At 36.3% G+C, this 19,840-nt stretch overlaps 1 protein-coding gene across 1 annotated transcript in view; it reads right to left on the minus strand.

Annotated features, from left to right (window-relative positions):
• Positions 1 to 5,526: 5,526 nt before the first annotated feature.
• LOC101723158 (cytochrome P450 3A14) overlaps positions 5,527 to 19,840 on the minus strand; it is a 51,614-nt gene continuing 37,300 nt past the window's right edge. Inside the window, exons 11-13 of the mRNA XM_087210642.1 lie at positions 19,541 to 19,767; positions 9,084 to 9,246; positions 5,527 to 6,947 (exon numbers count right to left, since the gene is read on the minus strand). Coding sequence (XP_087066768.1) covers positions 6,852 to 6,947; positions 9,084 to 9,246; positions 19,541 to 19,767 — 486 coding nt within the window. The 3' untranslated portion in view covers positions 5,527 to 6,851. The remainder of the gene's footprint in view (positions 6,948 to 9,083; positions 9,247 to 19,540; positions 19,768 to 19,840) is intronic.

Raw genomic sequence — 19,840 nt, forward strand, 5'->3', positions numbered from 1 at the left:
TTAGGAACTTCATGAATACCAAACTGGCACGCAAAAAAAATTTAGACAATATCCTAGGAAAAGACAATGAGGATCACAACCCCATGAAGCCCAGCAAAATGAATCTGTTGAGTGGGACAAGAAATTAAATGTAAAGGAGAATCCAATAAAAAGATCAAGTCATGACAATGATAAGTCAATATGTATCAGTTATAAAAACCATCAATGTTAATGGTCTCAATTCACCAATCAAAAGCAATAGAGTGGCAGAATAGGTCAAGAAGGAAGATCCAACAATATGCTGCATAAAAGAAACACACTTAATTCAAAAAGAAACTCCTAGGCTGAAAGTTAAAGGGTGGATAACAATTCTCCGTGCGACAGGAACCCTAAAAAACACAGGAGTAGCTATCCTCTTTGCAGATCAAGTGGATTTCAAACGAAAATCTGAAACACTTCTGGTCCCAAAAATTTAAGATAAAGGATAGTCAATTTGTATGTATAAATATAGTGTGAATATGTGTTTTCATCCATTTTAAATAAAAACTTAAGAACAAAACTGTTTTTTCTTAAGTAATACAAGTAATTTCTACATGATTTTCAAAGTGGTTTTATCATTTTATATTCACATTAGCAGTATTCGAAAGTTCTAACTGGTTCACACCTAAGCTGACATCTGTTCTTTTAAAACTTTTAACTTCATCTCCCTAATGAGTGTATATAATTCAATCTTGCTATTGTACCAATTAGTATTTTTCTGATTCTAGTGTTGCACACCTTTCCTTGTGCTATACTGGCTATTTATTATTTTCTTGTGTTTACTTTTTAATTGGGTTGTCTATTAATGAGCTGTAAGGGTTCTTTATTCTGGTCTTAGGTTATATGTACTATAAATATTGTCTCTTTAAGGACTGCTTTTCATTTTCTTAACGATGTCATTTAAAGTTCTAAATTTTGAGGGAATCTCATTTATCAATATTTTTTCTTTTATACATCGTGCTTTTGTATCCTAGGAAATTCTTGCCTGCCATAACATTTTCCCTTATAATTTCTTCTTAAAGTTTTATAGTTTTAGTCATTGATATTTAGGTTCATAGATCCTTTCAAGTTATCTTTTTTTTGTTTTTTGGTACCGGGGATCAAACTCGGGTCCTTGTGCTTGCGAGGCAGGCAGCAGAACCACTGAGCTAAATCCCTGGCCCCCTTTCAAGTTATCTTTATGTATGATAATAAAGGGTTGAGGTTATTTTTTTACATTCAGATAAGAGTTGTTCTAGTACAATTTGCTGAAAACACTCTCTTTTCCTCTGCTCTTGAGTTGAGTTTATGTTATATAAAATGTTAATGTTAAATAATCTTTCAAAACTCAGTGGACCATTATGTGTGGTTCTATTTCCTGATTTTCTGTTTTATTCCAATGATCTATATGTCTTTCCTTATGTCAACACTGCCTTGATTGCTGTAGCTTCAGAGGAAGTCTTAAAATTAGGTAATAAGGGCTGACAATTTAGCTCTGGTTCTGCCACCTGCCTTGCAAGTGCAAGGTCCTTAGTTCGATCACTGGTACCACACACACAAAAAAGGTAATAAATGTCTTCCAACACTGTTTTTTTTTTTACTTTTCTAGGTCCTTTGTACTACTACATAATTTTTAAATTTCAATATTCAATTCTTCATTTATAGCAAGTATACATAGACCTGAATTTTTCCACATACCTTGTGTTTTCTACTCCTGCTAAATTCAAATACAAGTTCTAGGGGCTACATGAGATCTCAGCATTTTCTCTGTAGATGATCATTTCATCTACATATAAAGATTTTACTTGTACCTTGCCAATACTATCCTAATTGTGTCATTTTCTTGCCAGACTATTTTGGTTTAGGCCTATGTTTCTAAGTTTAATGGACAGATGAAGAGTAGGCATATCTGTCCTTGTTCCCCACCTTAAGGAGAAAGCATTGTATCTTTTCCATTCATATAAGGCATTTTTGCTAAAGTATTGAGTACATGTCTTATCCATTGAGAAGGTTCTGTTCTACTTCTAGTCTCCTGATAGCTTTTACCATGAACAGCTGTAGAATTTAGTCCAGAACTTTTTTGCCAACTAGTGACTGGATCATATGGCTTTTTCCTTCCTCTGTTAAAATGATGACTTATGGGGGTGGATCTTCCAATGCTGAACCAACACTGCAATCCCTATAATAAAATCACTTTCTACATACTGGCAGATCTGATTTCTAATAGTTCATTTTGTTAAAAAGAATTTTATCTATGTTCATGCTTTTTCTTCTGTTATCTTTATCCAATTTCAGGATTAGCACAATGTTGATTTCCTAAAATGGGGGAGAAGTGTTCCTTTTTTTCTGCTTTAAATGTTTCATATAATTCACCACCTAAAATATATATGAGCCTATTGTTGTCTTATGGGTAGGTTTTCAAGCTAGGAATATACTTTCTTTAATAGGTGCTATTCAAATTTCATATCTCCTTCATAGTCAGTTTCATTAATTTGTCTTCTAAGGTACTTCTTAGAAGTTGTCAAATTTATTTCAAAAAGGATTTTTGTAATATGGTTTCTATATCTTTTTAAATTCTGTAAAATCTGTAAAGTCCTCTAAATTTTAATATTATAATTTAAAAATTTATAATTGATATTGTGTAATAGGTAGAAAAGGTCTAAAGGAGTAGGGGAAGTGGGAGAGGTAGGGGAAAGAAAGAAGGGAAAAGAAAAAATATGATAAAGGAAAAAATGGAAACAAAGTCTTTACAAATGGGGATGGGTGAGGGGGTGAAGGGAGTGCAGGGGAAGGGGAAAAAAATAAGAATCACGATACATCATGTAAAGGTACAAGATCCCAATGATTAATGTAACTATTTTATATCTAAAATGTAACAATAAACAATTAAAAAAAGAATGAGAAACTAGAAACATTAATAGCTAAATGGATGCACATTGAGGCCATAATTTTAAGTGAAATAAAAGCACACACATGTGTAAATACTGAATAGTTTCCCTGGTGTGAGAAAATGAAAGTGTAAATAAGGATCAAAAGGTATAACAGATAATGTGAAATAGGGAAAAAAGGTCCAATGCGGAAGGGGAAGTGGAAGGTGTTGGGGAAAGGAAAGAAGAGAAAGACATAAATATGAGAAAAGGAAAAAATGGAAATAAAATCTTGTAAGTAGGGACTGGTGGAAGGGTTGAAGGGAGGGCAGGGGAATGGAAAAGAATAAGAACCAAGATATATTATGTAAAGGTACAAATTCCCAATGATGATGTCATCATATTGTATACCTAAAGTGTACCAATGAACTTAATAAATTTTAAAAACACTAAGATTCCATCTAACTCCAGAAAGAATGGCTATTATCAAAAAAATCAACCAATATCACATGCCGTTGAGGTTGTGGGGAAAAAGAACACTTCTTCGCTGCTAGTGGGAGTGTGGAATGATACAACTGCTGTGGAAGTCAGGTTGGAGATTTCTCAAAAAACTAAAACTAGATATTCCTTTTGACCCAGCTATGCCCCTTCTTGGTATCTTCCCAAAAGAACTGATATATACATACCCATGTTTATAGCAGCACAATTCATAATACCTAAATCTTGGAAACAGCCCACATTTCAAAAAATGGATGAATGTATATAGAAAATGTGGTATTTATATACAATTGAGTACTACTCTGCCATAAAGAGAGATAAACTTAAGTCATTTATAGGTGAAGAGATGCACATCAAGACCACCATTTTAAGTGAAATAAATAAGACATGCAAGTTTAAATATAGAATTGTTTTTTTTATATGAGAAACCATAAAGGTAAACAAGGAGTAAAATGGAGGATAGATATTGGCAAGTAGGAAAAACATGTTCAAATGGGAAGTGAGGAAAGCGAGAAGGGAGAGGGAAAGGAAAAGGAAAGAGAGAAGAGAAAGAAAACTAAAAACAAAGCTTTTGTAAATAAGGATTGGAAGAAGGGTTGAAGGGAAAGGAGGGAAATGGGAGATAAGATGAATAAAGATATATTATGTAGAGGTGCAAATTCCCTATGATAAATGTGATCATTATATCAAAAGATGCCAATAAAATTAATTTTTAAAAAACAAATTTCTGTTCCTACATCCCATTAACAATCTGGAATAAGAGGATGGCTTTCTAACTATAAAGTCTAGAGGTAGTCTATCTTGCCAAGCAGGTTGCTGTCATTCATTGCAAGCAACACTAAAAGGATATGTTTAAAGTCTCTTTGAAAAATCAAAAGGTTGGTAGAAAGGCAAGTATGGCAGTCTTGTAGTCACTCAAGACTCCAGCCTTATTCCCAGTTCCTGATGGACAATCCTTGTCCTTCCTCAAGGGATGCAGAGACAAGCTGCAAAAACCCTACATGGGAAATGATAACTCAAATTTTCACAGGAGTAGGATTCCTGCAACCACTAAAAGACATTAGGCTCCTCTTCAAATAACAAGACTCCAGTTCTGGTCTGAGTACAGTCAAGTCAAGTCACCATAAATAGACACTGGTAGCCTATATAATATCCCTCTTTGCTTCTACTGGCTCTTGAAGGGTTCACCAAGCTCTCTTCTCTTAAACAGGCAGCTCGATATTTCTCCATATATAGACACTAACTCCTCTCTCATTGTCTTTGGATAGGTTTTCTCTTCAATCCAGCCATCATCCTAAATGAGACAGTACATAATCCCCAGTTTGTAGGGCCTACAATTCTTTTCAGCAAGAAGTAGCTTTATGAAGACAGAGACCTCCACTTCCTCAACAACTCATAAAGAATTATGGGGATTTATCTCTCCAGGGAAAAAGAGGCAGGTGATTAGGGCATAGCAAAGTACAGGACAATTGGGCATGATCCTTCAATCACAGAGATCTACTAATCACAGAGATTCAGGACACATGCATAGAACAAATTCCCAGTCCTGCACCTGATACCAATCAGAGAATGCTGTCTTCAGTTTTTCTGGTATGAGATCAAGCCAAGCATTGCACCTGATATCACTCTTCTGTCATGAGACCAAGTGGGGATTTGATAGCATGGCTTAGATCTGATGTCAGGGCAGGGAATATGAAGTACAGTGTTCACTAAGTGTTCATGGCTACTGTGAGCCTTGTCACCAGACCACCACGCACTCATCAGAGCAAACTTCTTTTTCTACTTTAAGTGGCCCACACTCACTCTACAGAATGCTTCTTTTCACAATACATTTGTTTTTGGAGCATTTATATTGTGCTTCTTTTTCCTCTTTTCTTCTTCTTTTTTTCCCCTTAATAAATATTAAACTTTCATATTCATCAATTGTCCCATCCAGTTCTTTGAATGGAACAGTAAGAACCCAGGAAGGCCCCTTGCTCATTACAATACCTGAAAACTGGTATACATACATGCATTCACACACACAGTCTACATCTCTTGTACATCTATGTAGAAAAGTATGAATTTACATCCCATTCCAGTCTGACTTTACAGGGATTATTCCAGTTTTCTCTCATTTTGGATTAGTGACTCCCCTCACCAATAGTGAAAAACCAGGCTTCCATTATCATTGGTACATTCGTTTATTTGAGAGATTCCTTTTCACAGAGTCAACTTCTATCCACCCCTTCTCACTCATATGTGCCCTCCTTATTACAATCGGGTTCTCCACAGCCTATTTAGGCAATGGCTGCTGGTGCCAGGACACCTCTTGGTGTGCATCCTTTAACACCTTGCCGGGTCTATCAGATCCATGATAGGCTGCCCTTGCACGTGGATGCCTTCCTATCCTCCTTGGTCTGACTTGGGCTCACCATGACTCTCTCCTCCAATCCAATGTGTGGCCACCTTGTTGTGCCTTACCTACTGACTTTAGGACTGAATTACTGAGAAAGGGCAGGAAATGAGCAAAAAAAGGAAGAAACCTCTATGACTACTGGTGCCAAAGGAGCTTGGCAAATTCTTTCAGTTTTGACCCCAAATCAATGGATAAAAAAACTGATTTGTACTTGTTGTTTTTGTTGCTTAATTTTGATTGTATTAAGGGATCAGGGAGTTAAAGATAGAATACAAAGAGGTATAACAAAACATGTTTCTAGGGCTGAGGATGTAGCTTGATGTTAAAGTGCATACCTAGCACATGCCTGTGTTCCATTCCTAGGAGGGAAGGAAGGAAGGAAGGAAGGACATTTTCCTGCTTTCCAGAAACATCTGGGAAGATGATGCTAAAGCAAAACTAATAAACTAATGAATGCCTCACTTGAGTTTCACAAAGCATATGCTTCAGAATGGCAGAATTAAATCACAGATATACTTTCCAAACAATGATAGAAATCAGGAATAACTCCCACCTAACTTAATAAGCAAATGGGATCAGAAAAAGGGCCCTCACAACCAGTGACTATGATGACCAAAAATCATTTCTGTTTCTGATTAAGTTCTCTAGCTTCCCTCTTAATATGCATGAATAAATCACATTTACAAAAGATATGATTGTCTAAATTTTTAAATAATACTTCTCCATAATATTACATATATTTCATGGAAATTTTACACTAAAGGCACAGCAATAATTCTCATTCTTATTTAAAATTGCTGATAAAATTACTGAGAAACATTTCCTCTGCTCAGAGCTCAAATGGAATTGGTGGTGCTCACAAGGCATAGATGGAGATAGACCTGTGAGAAACAGAGAAGGTTAATGTACAGGTCTGACACTCATTTACTCACAACAGATAGAATCTATACAGATACAGAGCAAGCTCAAAGAGTGCACTGGATCCCTAATAATTCTTCAAGAGCAGTTTATTAATCTCATCTTCATCTGGCTTTTATTCAATAGTAAATTAAAGTCTTCCTAAAGAGTACAGCAAAAGCCCCTAGGGAACATCAGGCTCCTCTTATGGTCTCATCTCTTGACACAACCTTCAGAATAATGGGTTTCTTCGGCTTAAGGATACCTTCTGTGGCTAATATCAGAGGGATCTGAAAACATTAAATAAGGATATTTAGAAGCAATAAATAAAATACCAACAATCACAAAAGCAAAATAGAAATGATACATTACAGAGAATAATGCTTTGCAAACAAATAAAAATCAATTTTTAAATCATTTATCTTGGATTTCTTATATATTGTCTAAGATATGTCAAGATCTAATAGTGAAAGCATTCATCTAAATGTTCATTCAGTAAATTACTGAGCACCTATTTGATAAGATGCTGAGACAAAATCATTTTGACTTCTATGCATTATTGACTTAAAAGTAAAAGAATAAGTTTTAACAATTCTAACCATATTTTTGCATACTGAAAAACTGTTTTTAATAGGCTATACAAAGTTAAATTTATGTGGTTAAAACTTCCAAGATTATCTTATGTCGGTATTTGTTGTACATTTTAATTTTTTGTCAGTACTAAATTCTAAAGTATAATGCTGAGAAATATTTAGGAAGCATTATGCTTTTGATTCATTACATCTCCTATTGACTCCAAAAGTAGGGAAAGTCTCAGTTCTTCAGCACTTGGACTAATTTCCAGCCACACTCTCTGTTCTCAGTGACAAGGCTAGAGCCTCAGAGTAAAGTTCTGATCTTAGTAGAGCAAATGGGATGTTTTCTAAACTGCCATGGAGATTGAGAAGTGCCAGCGTGTAGATGACTAGGAGCTTACCAGGGAGGATTTGCCCAATCCCAGGTGTCCCAAAGGCCTGCTTTCTCCCTAGACTATGCCTATTTGTAGACATTTACAGGACACCTACACAGCTGCTCTAAGCCAAAATATCAGGTGATCACCACCACTACCCTGCCCTTCTCCCAGGAAGAAAGTCTATTCATTAGAGACAAGTTGCATATTACATGCAGTCACAACTTCAGATTAAGCTTATCAGTCATTGTTCATATTATTCAGCGATCACTGTTATTTTTCAGGAGAGGTATTTCAAATCTTCTTGTCTATACACCATCTTATGATTTTGCCCTACCATATATTTTCCCAGGAAACAGACAGAAATATAAACAGATGCACATATACAAATAACATTTGTTAAATTTTTTAAATTAAAATAATTTCAAACTTGTATTAAGACCTCCAAACCAACAACAAATGATTCTTCAATATTCTCTGAATGCTTCCAAACTGAGCAAACTCGCTGGAAGGCACCATTGGGAGTTTACAGAAAGAGTAAAATGAGGTAACACAGAAGGAAGGGGGACATTCACCAATATGGAGAAAACTAGAGAAACAAATTGTATGGTTTAATGGCAAAGCATTAACATAGGTAATAGTAACAGACTGCATCAATCATTAACAGAGTAGAGGAATAAATGGGTCATAGACAAGATGGATAAGGCCTCCATCTTGAGGTGGGATTAGGACTTGAAGATAAGAACATAATGAGGAAGAGAAAGACATGGAGATCCCTACACTGATAATGAGAATGAAAATACTACATAGTTTTTCTGGAGCAGAGCTCCTGAAATGTGTGGTCCAATAGCGAGAATGTCCCTGAGAGGTGGGAGTCATTCATATCCAGCAGTAAACAAGTGATTCTCAATTGGCTGCAACTGACAACCAATGGGGAGCTTTTAAACCATGACTCTGGGGGAACTGTCTTAGGATATCTAAAATTACCCAGGCATGAGCAGATTTTTTTCAAGCTCCTTAGGGAGTTCAAGGTAGAGCCAGGGGTTGAGAACCACTGTTACAAGAGAGCTTCTGTAAGATCTAGTAAAGGAGAGCACCACTCAGACACCATGCTGATGTGAACACTGCACTTTATAACTTTTGCACAACACATTCCATCTCCACTTCACTTGAAACTGGAAGATAAGATTTTGAACCTAAAACTATGCTGAATCTCAAAAGAACTGCACATAACTATATTATGCTAATTTGCATAAACTCTACATGATCTTTGTAGCTGTGTTTTATAATTGCACACAGATTTACATCAACACAACTAAAGGAACCTTCAAGTTTGTACCAACTACAAATAGATCCTTTTGCCACAGAACAAATTCTGAAAAGGTCAATAAGCATGTTCACTTTCACATATACACATTTGTTTTTTAAAAACACCTCCCAATAAAGCACTGTTTATGAAGAAAGTTAATTGGCTGACCTGTGTTTCTTTACAAGGTTGGAAGGAGAAGTTCTGCAGGACTCGGATGAGAGCAAGTTTCATGTTCATGAGAGCAAACCTCATGCCGATACAATTCCTGGGTCCATTCCCAAAGGGCATGTATATGTAAGGGTCAACGTTCTCCTTGTTCTTCTTACTGAATCTGGTGGGATACAGATGAAAACAAGTACAGGGAGGAATGAGAGGGGAAGGAGACAGAAAAAAATGTATGTGTTATGAATATGCACAAACTCCACATGATCAATGTAATCATTATGTGCTGCAAACATGTACTGATAAAAAATTTAAATAAGGAGCTCCCCCAGGCATCTGAGGAGTCAAGTCACTGAGGAGTCAAGCTGCATGGGCTGCCAGCACCACTGCCCTGGGCCTCTGCACCTCCCTCTGGCCAGCGGCCCACACTGGTGCAAGGGGTCATGAGGCCATTGTTCTGTGCTCCAGAAGATAGAACAGAAGTGAACAACAGAAAAAGGGCCTCTCTGAGGCTCTTTGATTATAATTGAAGCCCACTGCACTATCTTCAGGTGAAGGGGAACTAGAACTTGCAGTAGAACCTTACAGAGTTATATCCAGCAGGAGGTCAGGGAACTCAACTGTGTCCTTGAAGCCAGAATCAGCCTGAATCTCACTGGACTGCTTCTGACTTGCTGATACTATTTGACTTAGATCTGCACACTGTTGCCCACATTGTCTAATGTGACAGTAGATACATACCTGAAGGAGGCCTTTTGTTTTCATTTTATTGTTTTCAAAGTTTGATTTTTCTCTTAGTTTTAATTTTTATTTATTTCAAATTCATTTTCTCTTTTTTCTTCTCTTTCTTTCTTTACTTTCTTTCTCTCTCACTCTCTAACTCTCTTGCTCTCCCACCTCGTTCTGCATCTCTCTCCCTTTTTGTTCCTGTTTCTGTCCTAATTTGGATGTCTTTTTGTTTTCTTTTTCTTTTCCTCTCTCTTTTTCCTTCTCTCAACTGTCATTAGTTTTAGAGGAAAGCAAAAACAGTCTCTACCTTTCCTATTGCTGTTAGTTTGTTGAGATTTTGTCTTTGTTATTTCAGTTGGTCTTTTCCTCTTGTCTTCAACAGTTTCCCAATGTTTGCCTGATCTTCCTGTGTCCTCTGGCCTCACTTATAACCTTTCTCTATCCTCTTACCTATTTTTCCCTCCCTCCCCAACTCATTCTCAGTCCTCATCCTGAAAGGTAAAGTTGCTATACTGAAGATTTTATTCACTGTAAATGTATTTTGGCCTGGTCCTTGATTTTTATTTAATTCACATGGTTAAAGGTGATAGATTAATAGCTCCCACAAATTGTCATTTTCTAAGCTGTGCTTGATGCTATTGTTGCTGATTGTATCATTGGTCTAAGGTATTGTGATTATCTAATCAGTTTTCCTTCCTGGTAGACTATGAGGTAGAAAATTGATAGAAAACTTCCTGGTAGAAAACAAGATTGCCTAAGAGTTATTAGCGACTCAAAACTGAAAGACTAGCTATATCCGGAGGACACCTCTGAGAAGCAATCATACCATAAGGGTTCTAAATAGCAGCAACAAAGATACATACAATAAGCAATATTGAAGTATCAACCCAGGAATTAAACCAAAAACAGAACCAACAACAAAAATAGAAATGAGAAGATGCCTAAGCAAGGTACAAACCCAGACTTTCAGCTCACCAAAGGCAAATTCTGGGGGAAATGAGGTGGAAAAATCTGATAATCAACCAACCTGGAAACCCTGAAATGATAGCACAGGAAGTAACAAAACAGATGAATGAGGCTCTAGAGAAATTCAAAACAGAAGTAATTTCCCAGATGACTACAGAGATGGTGAGAAGAACGAAAGACATGATTAGAGACTCTAGAACAGAAACAGATAAAAATAAATACATGAGGGCTGGGAATTGAGCTCAGTGGTTCTGCTGCTTGCCTCACAAGTGCAAGGACCTGAGTTCGATCCCTGGTACAAAAAAAAATACATGAGCTCAGAGCCATGATGGAAGCAATGAATTCCCAGCACAGGAAAGAAATGGAAACCATGAATGCCCAACAGAGGATAGAAATGGAATCCATGAAACAGATTCAAACAGATATCCAGGAGATTAAAAAGTCTTATTGAAAGTATTCACAGCAGAATGAGCCATTGGGAAAACAGAATATCAGATATAGAAGTCAGGATTGCACTTAGTGACCATGAACAGAGAAATGTCTTAAAAAATAGTAAGGGGCCATGAGAAATCGATCAAGCAGTTCCTAGATAATACAAAGAAGACCAACATCAGACTTATGGGAGTACACAAAAAAGCAGGAGAAAGTATAAATGACAAGAAAAACTGTTTGCAGAATTAATGACTGAAAACTTCCCAAACAGAGAAAAAGAATTTGACATACAGATAAGTGAGGCATATAAGACTCCAACTAGCCATGATTTAAAAAAAATCTGCACCTAGACATATACTAGTCAAGATTCCAGAAATCCAACAGAAGAACAAAATACTACAAGCAGTTAGAGAAAGGAAACAAAACACATACAAAGGAAAGCCCATCAGAATCACAGCAGACTTCTCAACACAAACCCTCAACTCAAGGAGAGCCTGGAGTGAGGTAATTCAAGCCCTAAAAGAAACAACCTCCAACCTACACTGATGTATCCTACAGAACTATCTTTCAAAATTCATGAGGAAATAAGATCTTCCATGACAAGGAACACCTTAGAAACTTCATGAATACAAAAACAGCACTCCAAACAATTCTAAACAATATCCTAGGAAAAGACAATGAAAGTCACAACTCCATGAGGCCCAACAGAGCAAAGCCATCAGGCAAGGCAAGAAATTAAAGGCAGAGGGGAAAAAATAAAAAATAAAAGAGCAAACAATATGAAAATGACATGACAAGGATGAGTCAATATATATCAGTTATATCCATCAATGTTAAGAGCATCAATTCACCAATCAAAAGAAATGGACTGGCAGAATGGATTAAAAAGCAAAATGCAACAATATGCTGTGAGCAAGAAATACATTTAATTCAAAAAGGAATTCATAGACTGAAAGTAAAAGGGTGGAAAACAGTTCTCCATGTGATAGGAATCTGGAAAAAAGCAAGGGTAGCAATCTTATTTGCAGACAAAGCAGATTTCAAACCAAAACTAATTAAGAGAGACAAAGAAGGTATCTGTATTCTTGTAAAGGGAACAATCCAAAAGGAAGAGATGGCAATCATAAATATATATGCACCCAATACTAATACACCCACTATACAAAACAAATATTAATGGATAGGAAAAACCAAATAAGCACTAATACAATAGTAGTAGGGCCCTCAATACACCACTATCAAACATAGATCATCTAGACAAAAAAAATCAACAATGAAATATTGGCACTGAACCAAGCTTTTGAACAAATTGACTTAATAGATGTCTGCAGAGTGTTGCACCCCACAAAATCAGAATATACACTCTCTTCAGATGCACATGGGTCATTCTCCAAAATAGAACACATACTAGCTCATAGAATGTGTTTAAGTAAATACAAAGAAACTGAAGTTATCCCCTGTATATTATCAGACAATAGTGTAATTTAATTGGAGATCAATAGCATAAGAAAGCACAGGGTGGTTTCATCACCTGTTGTGCAAGCTCAAGGACCTGAGTTCGATCCCTGGTACCAAAAAAAAAAAAAAAAAAGTATAGGAACTACACAAACACTTGGAGTTCCCTCTCATGAACAACCAATGAGTCACAGAGGAAATTAAAGAACAAATTAGACAGTTTCTGCAATTAAATGATAATGTCAATACAACATACAGGAATCTATGGGACACAATGAAAGCCGTTCTACAAGGGAAATTCATAGCAGTGAATGGCCATATTAAGAAAAGAGAGTAAGCTCAAATAAACACACTAATAGTGAACTTTAAACTCCTAGAAAAAGAAGAGCAAGACAAACCCAAAGCTCATGCAAGGGAGGAGATTATAAAGATCAGAGCAGAAATCAATGCAATGGACACTAAGAGAATGATACAAAAATCAAAAAATTGAAGAGTTGTATTTTTGAAAGAATTAAAAAAATCAATAAACCCTTAGCCAACCTTATCAAAAAAAGGAAGGAAAAGGCTCAAATCCATGCAATTAGGAATGAAAAAGGTGAAGTCACAACAGATTGAGCAGAAATCCAGAGGATCATCAATACCTATTTCAAGACTATATACTCTAATAAAATGGAAAACACAGAAGAAATGGACAGATTCCTAGATACATACGAATTACTAATGTTGAATGAAGAAGGTATAAAAAATTTAAATACCCCAATTACACTCATTTAAATTGAAAACATAATTAAAAACTTACCAACAAAGAAAAGCCCAGGTCCTGGTGGCTTCACCGCTGAATTCTATAAGACATTTAGAGAAAAACTAATGCTACTACTCTTTAAATTCTTCAGTGAAATTGAAAAGGATGCAATACTTCCCAATTCATTCCTGGAAGCAAGTGTTACTTTGATTCCAAAAGAAGAGAAAGACCCAAACAAAAAAGAGAACTATAGGCCAATCTCCCTAATGAACCCGATGCAAAAATCTTCAATAAGATATTGGCAAACCGAATACATAAGGTCATCAAGAAGGTCATACACCCAGAGCAAGTTGGATTTAACCCAGGGATGCAAGGAGGGTTCAACATAAGCAAATCAATACGTGTGATACACTATATTAACATAGCCAAGGAAAAAAACCATATGATGATCTCAATAGATGCAGAAAAAGCATATGACAAAATCCAACATGCATTCATAAAAGCCCTACAGAAAATTGGAATAGAAGGCCTTTATCTCAACATGATAAAGGCTATCTATGAAAAACCAAAAGCCAACATCATACAAAATGGTCAAAAACTGAAAACCTTCATGTTAAAATCAGGATTAAAACAAGGATGTCCACTATCACCACACCTGTTCAATATAGTACTGGAAACATTAGCCACAGCAATTCAACAAGAGAAAGAAATAAAAGGAATAAAGATAGGAATGAAGTTAAAGTGTCTTTATTGCTAACAACATAATACTCAACATAGAAGGCCCAGAAAACTCCACCAAAAGATTTCGAGACTTAATTGACAGATTCAACAGAGTAGCTGGATACAAGGTTAACACTCAAAAATCAATAGCCTTCTTGTACACCAAAAGCAGTCTCACTGAGAGGGAAATTAGGGAAACAATTCCTTTCACAATAGCATCCAAAAAATAAAATATCTAGGAATCAACCTAATGAATGCAGCAAAAGACCACTATACTGAAAACTACAGCACTGTGAAAAAAGAGATGAAAGAGGATATAAGAAAATGGAAAGACATCCCTTGTTCCTGGGTAGGAAGAACAAATAAGTAAAAATGGCCATACTTCCAAAACTGCTATACAGATCCAATGCAATCCTGGTTGAAATCCCAACAGTATAATTCACAGAACTAGAGAAAACAATCCAAAAATTTATTTGGAACCAGAAGAGATGTAGAATAGCAAAAGCAATTATAGACAACAGAGACATGGCAGGGGGTATCACAATCCCCAACTTGAAACTATACTACAAAGCTGTGATGAAAACAGCACAGTACTGGCAAAGAACCAAATTGGAGGATAGGTGGAATAGATTAGAAGATGCAGAAAAAACTTCACACATGATCAGGCACCTCATCTTTGACAAAGGAGCTAACCATCCTCACTGGAGGAAAGATAGCCTCTTTAATAAATGGTGTTGGAAAAACCAGATTTAAACCTGCAAAAGATTAAAACTAAACCCTTTTCTTTCACCATGCACTAAACTAAAATTGAAGTGAATTAAAGATCTAAATATTAAATCACAAACACTAAACTTACTGGAAGATAAGTTACAAAGAGCTCTTGAAGACATTGGTACAGGACAAGATTTTATGAACAAAACCTTAGTAGTACAGAAACTTGCACAGAGAATGAACATCAGATCTCATAAGATGCGATCTCATCTTAATAAAAAGCTTCTGCACTGCAAGAGAAACCACCAACACAAATAAGAGACAACCTACAATGGGAGAAAAAAATTTTATTGGCTGTTTCTCAGACAAAAGACTACTACCTAGAATATATAAAGAACTTTTAAAAAGTTGGACACCCCCCAAATATAAAGACCCAATTCAAAAATGGGCATCTGAAATGAACAGACATTTCTCAGATAAAGAAGTAAAAGCAGCAAATAAACATATGAAAAAATGTTGAACATCACTGGTAATTCGAGAGATGCACATTAAAACAACACTGAGATTCCACCTCACCCCACAAAGAATTGCTGCTATCAAGAAATCAACCAATAACAAATGCTGGCAGGGATGTGGGGAGAAAGGAACCTTTCTCCATTGTTGGTGGGAGTGCAGACTGGTGCAACCACTGTGTAAATGAATACAGAGATACTTTAACTAGGATTAGAGGTCCCATTTGACCCAGGTATTCCTCTGCTGGGTATCTTCCCAAAAGAATTAAAGGAATCATACCACAGTGATATATGCTCATCCATGTTTATAGTGGCACAGTTTGTAATAGCTAAGGCTTGGGAACAGCCCAAGTGCCCATCAACTGCAGACTGGATAAAGAAGAAGTAGTTTTTTATAAAATGGAGCACTACTCAGCCATAAAGAATGAGAAATTAGAGACATTTATAGCTAAATGGATGCACATTGAGGCGATACTCTTAAGTGAAATAAATACAACACACATTTGTAAAAACCAAATAGTTTCTCTGGTGTAAGGGACTTAAAGAGTAAATAAGGATCAAAATGTATAATTGAGGGACAGGGATTTAGCTCAGAGTTTCTACCATCTGCCTCACAAGGGCAAGGTTTCAAGTCCCACCCCTGGTACCAAAAAAAAATGTGTAATTGATAATGTGAAATAGGAAGAAAAGGTCTAAAGGGGTGGGGAAGTGGGAGGCATAGGGGAAAGTAAAGAAGGTAAAGGGGAAAAAATGGAAACAAAGTTTTTCTAAAAAGGGAGGGGTGGAGGGGTAGAAGGGAGGCCAGGGGAATGGGGAAAACAAGAACCAAGATAGATTATGGAAAGGTACAAGTTCCCAGTGATCAATGTAACTGTATTGTATATGTAAAATATACCAATAAACTTAATGGAAAAAAAATAAAATCATAAGGCAGAAAAAAGAAAACAAAGGGATGAAACAAATATATGAGAGCTACAGATTTGGAGTTCTCAGCCACATCCCTCTACCAAGAGTATACATGATATTTTGTGGGCTGCTCATAGACATCCTGCTGTAGGTTTTTCACTATGAGAACTATGTGCTAAAGGTCCTTTCCACTCTTCTTACCATTTAGGAGACTCTAGTCCTGTAGGGATGAGATGAGGTGAATGCTGTTTGAAAAAAAATGGATCTCTAAAGGCTAAAATCTCCTTCAGGATGAGGATGTGTTTCCATTCAGAAGGCACATAGGAATTAGGCTGAATGACAAGAAAGTGTGTTCCCACCTCCACTGACACTTATGTTAATCAGATGCTCATTGAGGAAGGAGGGGGAAAATGATTGTTTTTCCCTACCCTTCTCTCCTCCCCTTTCTTCTTTCATCAGTTTTGTCATTATTATTCTTCACCACTCCTCCTTGTCTTTCCAAAACTCCTTTTCTCTTTGTCTCCTGCTCCTCAGAACAGTGAAAGTCAGATTATATACAAGGACAAAGGATAATTCTCTACTCTATTATTATTACTGACTTCTTTCTCTATCTCCCACTAGGTTAAAATTATTTAAGTTTAGAGCCATGTTTTATTCAAATTTGATTTGTCATTATTTGATTATATTAATATAAATATTGATTTAGAAAAAGTGATAATGGTGTCAAAATTTATGTTTCAGTTATTTCTTATTATATTTTGATGTTTCATATATATTTATGTCACATATAAACATATATTATACTACACAAAATATTACATTATAAGTAAATATTCATATATGTATTTAAAATCAATAGTGGGATTTAAGCCCAAGGCTTTCCCACTGATCTACATCCCAAACCCCTACATTACTTTGTATTTTGAAACAGTGTCTCATTAAATGAGTAAGTTACCAAAGCTGAGCTCAAACCTAAAATCCTTCCACCTCCAAGGGTGATGGGGTTATATGTATGTGCCATCAGGCCCAAATCGAGTCATATATTTTTAACACAGTTCCGGAGCTTTGAAGAAAATTTTGTGATATTTACAAGTGATATGCTATCAAATACCTTAGGAGACAGAGAAGGGTTATCATGATGAATGGATGATGCAGCTGATATGGGGGGGGAGATTAAGCAGGTGATGAGCACATGAAACACACTGAATATATTCTGTAGACATGGAACATAGATAGTACTTGTGTCTAATACTCTCAAAACAGATATTTTCCAGTATGTGGATTTCCATCTTCCTGGCACAATCCCAGACACATGTTGAGTACTTACTATCTGTTTGATAACTGAATGAACCAAAGACAAGTGCAGAAGTACAGAAAGTACAGGTGTGGATATTTGAGGGCACCCAGAAGCCCCCTAGTCCAGAAAACAGAGTAATCAGTCTATTCTGATTGACTTTTACAATGTAGACTCTTACTATATAGAAAATACTGCCCTGGGGACACCATGACCAAGATGACAAGGTCTCTGGAATCAGAAACTCTGATAGAATTCTAGATGGATGGACTCTTGCCCTAAAAACTTCATTCTCTATTTTTCTTACCAATACCATAAAAAGAAAACATCAAGGATTTTCAGAGTGCAAACTGTGCCCAAAACATGACTGTTTTGGCTTATATCTAGATCTCCCCCCAGAGATTCATGCCATTGTAGGGCAGAGTTTTCAGGAGGTAACTGGATCATGGGTGAGTGATACTGGATTAGCCCACTGATGGCTGTGATACTGTGATATCAGGAGAGGAATCCTAGTAGGCAGCTGTGGCTTACTGTGGGCTTGGCCTGGAAGGGTGTATATATACATCCTTCCTTCTTAATGCTAATCTCCTTTCTGCCTGCCATTCCATGAACTGTTTCTGCACTGCCATGCCTTTCTACCATGCTTCCCTGCCTTAGAACCAGCTGACTATGAACTGAAACCTCTACAAACTGTGAGATACAATAAAATTTCTTCCTCTAACTTGTAGGTGTCAGGCATTTTGTCACAGTAATAAGAAAGTAACTAAAATGGTGACATTGGATTTTAACTCACAGAAGAACTTCTTTGAGACCATCATGTTAAATGAATATATCAGACACACAAGTTTTAATGTCATATGGCATGGTTTTCTCCTATATGAGAAACTCAGCATATAAATAAATTAAAGAGCCAAATAAAGTGAAATAACAGGAAACACAGAGATAGATCTTTTGCAAAAAGGAAGGGACCAAGAGATGCAGGAAGGAGAGGGAAAGGAAAGGAAAAATGAATTAAGATGTTATATACATATACCATGAAATCTTTATGTACTGCAAATATGCACTAATAAAAATTTTTGAAAGAAAGACATCTCCAAGGAAGAATTTATCAGACATTTGAATAGATGTCTTGATTTTGAAAGAATCACCAACTTCAAAGAGTGTGAGGGAGTTGGCCAAGGCAGGCAACCAGAGACAAGACCAGAAAGACCTGTGCTCTCCCTGTCTTCTCTTCTCTGTGGGGATTGTTGAATTGGGCAGGAGGAAAACCGTTCTGGCTCTCAGCCTGCATTTTTATAGTCACACTGGAGGAAACAGGAAGAAATGATCAAACAAATGGAAGATGGAAATGTTTCCTAAATCTCGTGGTAAATTAGGAGAACAAAATGGAAAACCTGAAAGAATTTATTTCATCCTAAACACCTGAAATTACATTGAGGTTAAGCAAATTACGGGAGATGCAAACAATCACCAAGTGTTGAGTCATGAAAATACACACACACATACACACACATACACACACACACACACATATCACTGTATATATTAAAATATTGAATACTTTATCATTTACTGTAAGTAAAAATAGCAGTTCAAAGCACAATTATGATCATTCTAGCTTTTTTAAACTTCTAAATGAACAGAAATATCTCTATAAGGATGTACACCCACTTTCTAAATAACTGAATCCAGGTCCTAAGCATGTCAAGTAAGCACTCTCTCACAAGTTTCACTACCAGCCCTACATAACTTCATTAATAGGCTTTATCTTAAAGTTTTGAGATCACACATAAAGCATATGTTTAGTTTTTCTGGGATAAGGATTTCACAGTTTCAATAATTACCATTGTGATTTTTTTAAACTTCTAAAAACAACAAAAAACCCACATAAGCAAATGATTGCACATCACACATTTGTTATCCCCTTTATGAAACATCATAGAATGCCTAGACCAAACAAATTCAGGTTGAGTTCCATTACTGAAGGTCCTTGTACCTTTCTGGGTGGAACTCATCAGGTTCTGGCCAGTACTGTGAGTCTCGGTGAAGAGTAAATATTGGTACCGTCACCGCTGTCCCTTTTGGAATGGACACTCCATTGATTTCCACATCTTTTTTACACATCCTCTCAATTCTGTTAGAAATTGGATATAACCTGAGAGTTTCATGCACCACCATGTCCAGATACTCCATTTCCATCATGACATCATATGTAGGAAATGCCTGGAAAGAAAGAATCAGATCTTGGAATTTGAGATTTGGAATTAATGTCCAACTCAATCTATGTTGTACTATT

This window comes from Heterocephalus glaber, unplaced genomic scaffold (genome assembly GCF_053883595.1).
Source record: "Heterocephalus glaber isolate CG9 unplaced genomic scaffold, H.glaber_assembly_v1.0 deba00001168, whole genome shotgun sequence".
NCBI lineage: Eukaryota > Metazoa > Chordata > Mammalia > Rodentia > Bathyergidae > Heterocephalus > Heterocephalus glaber.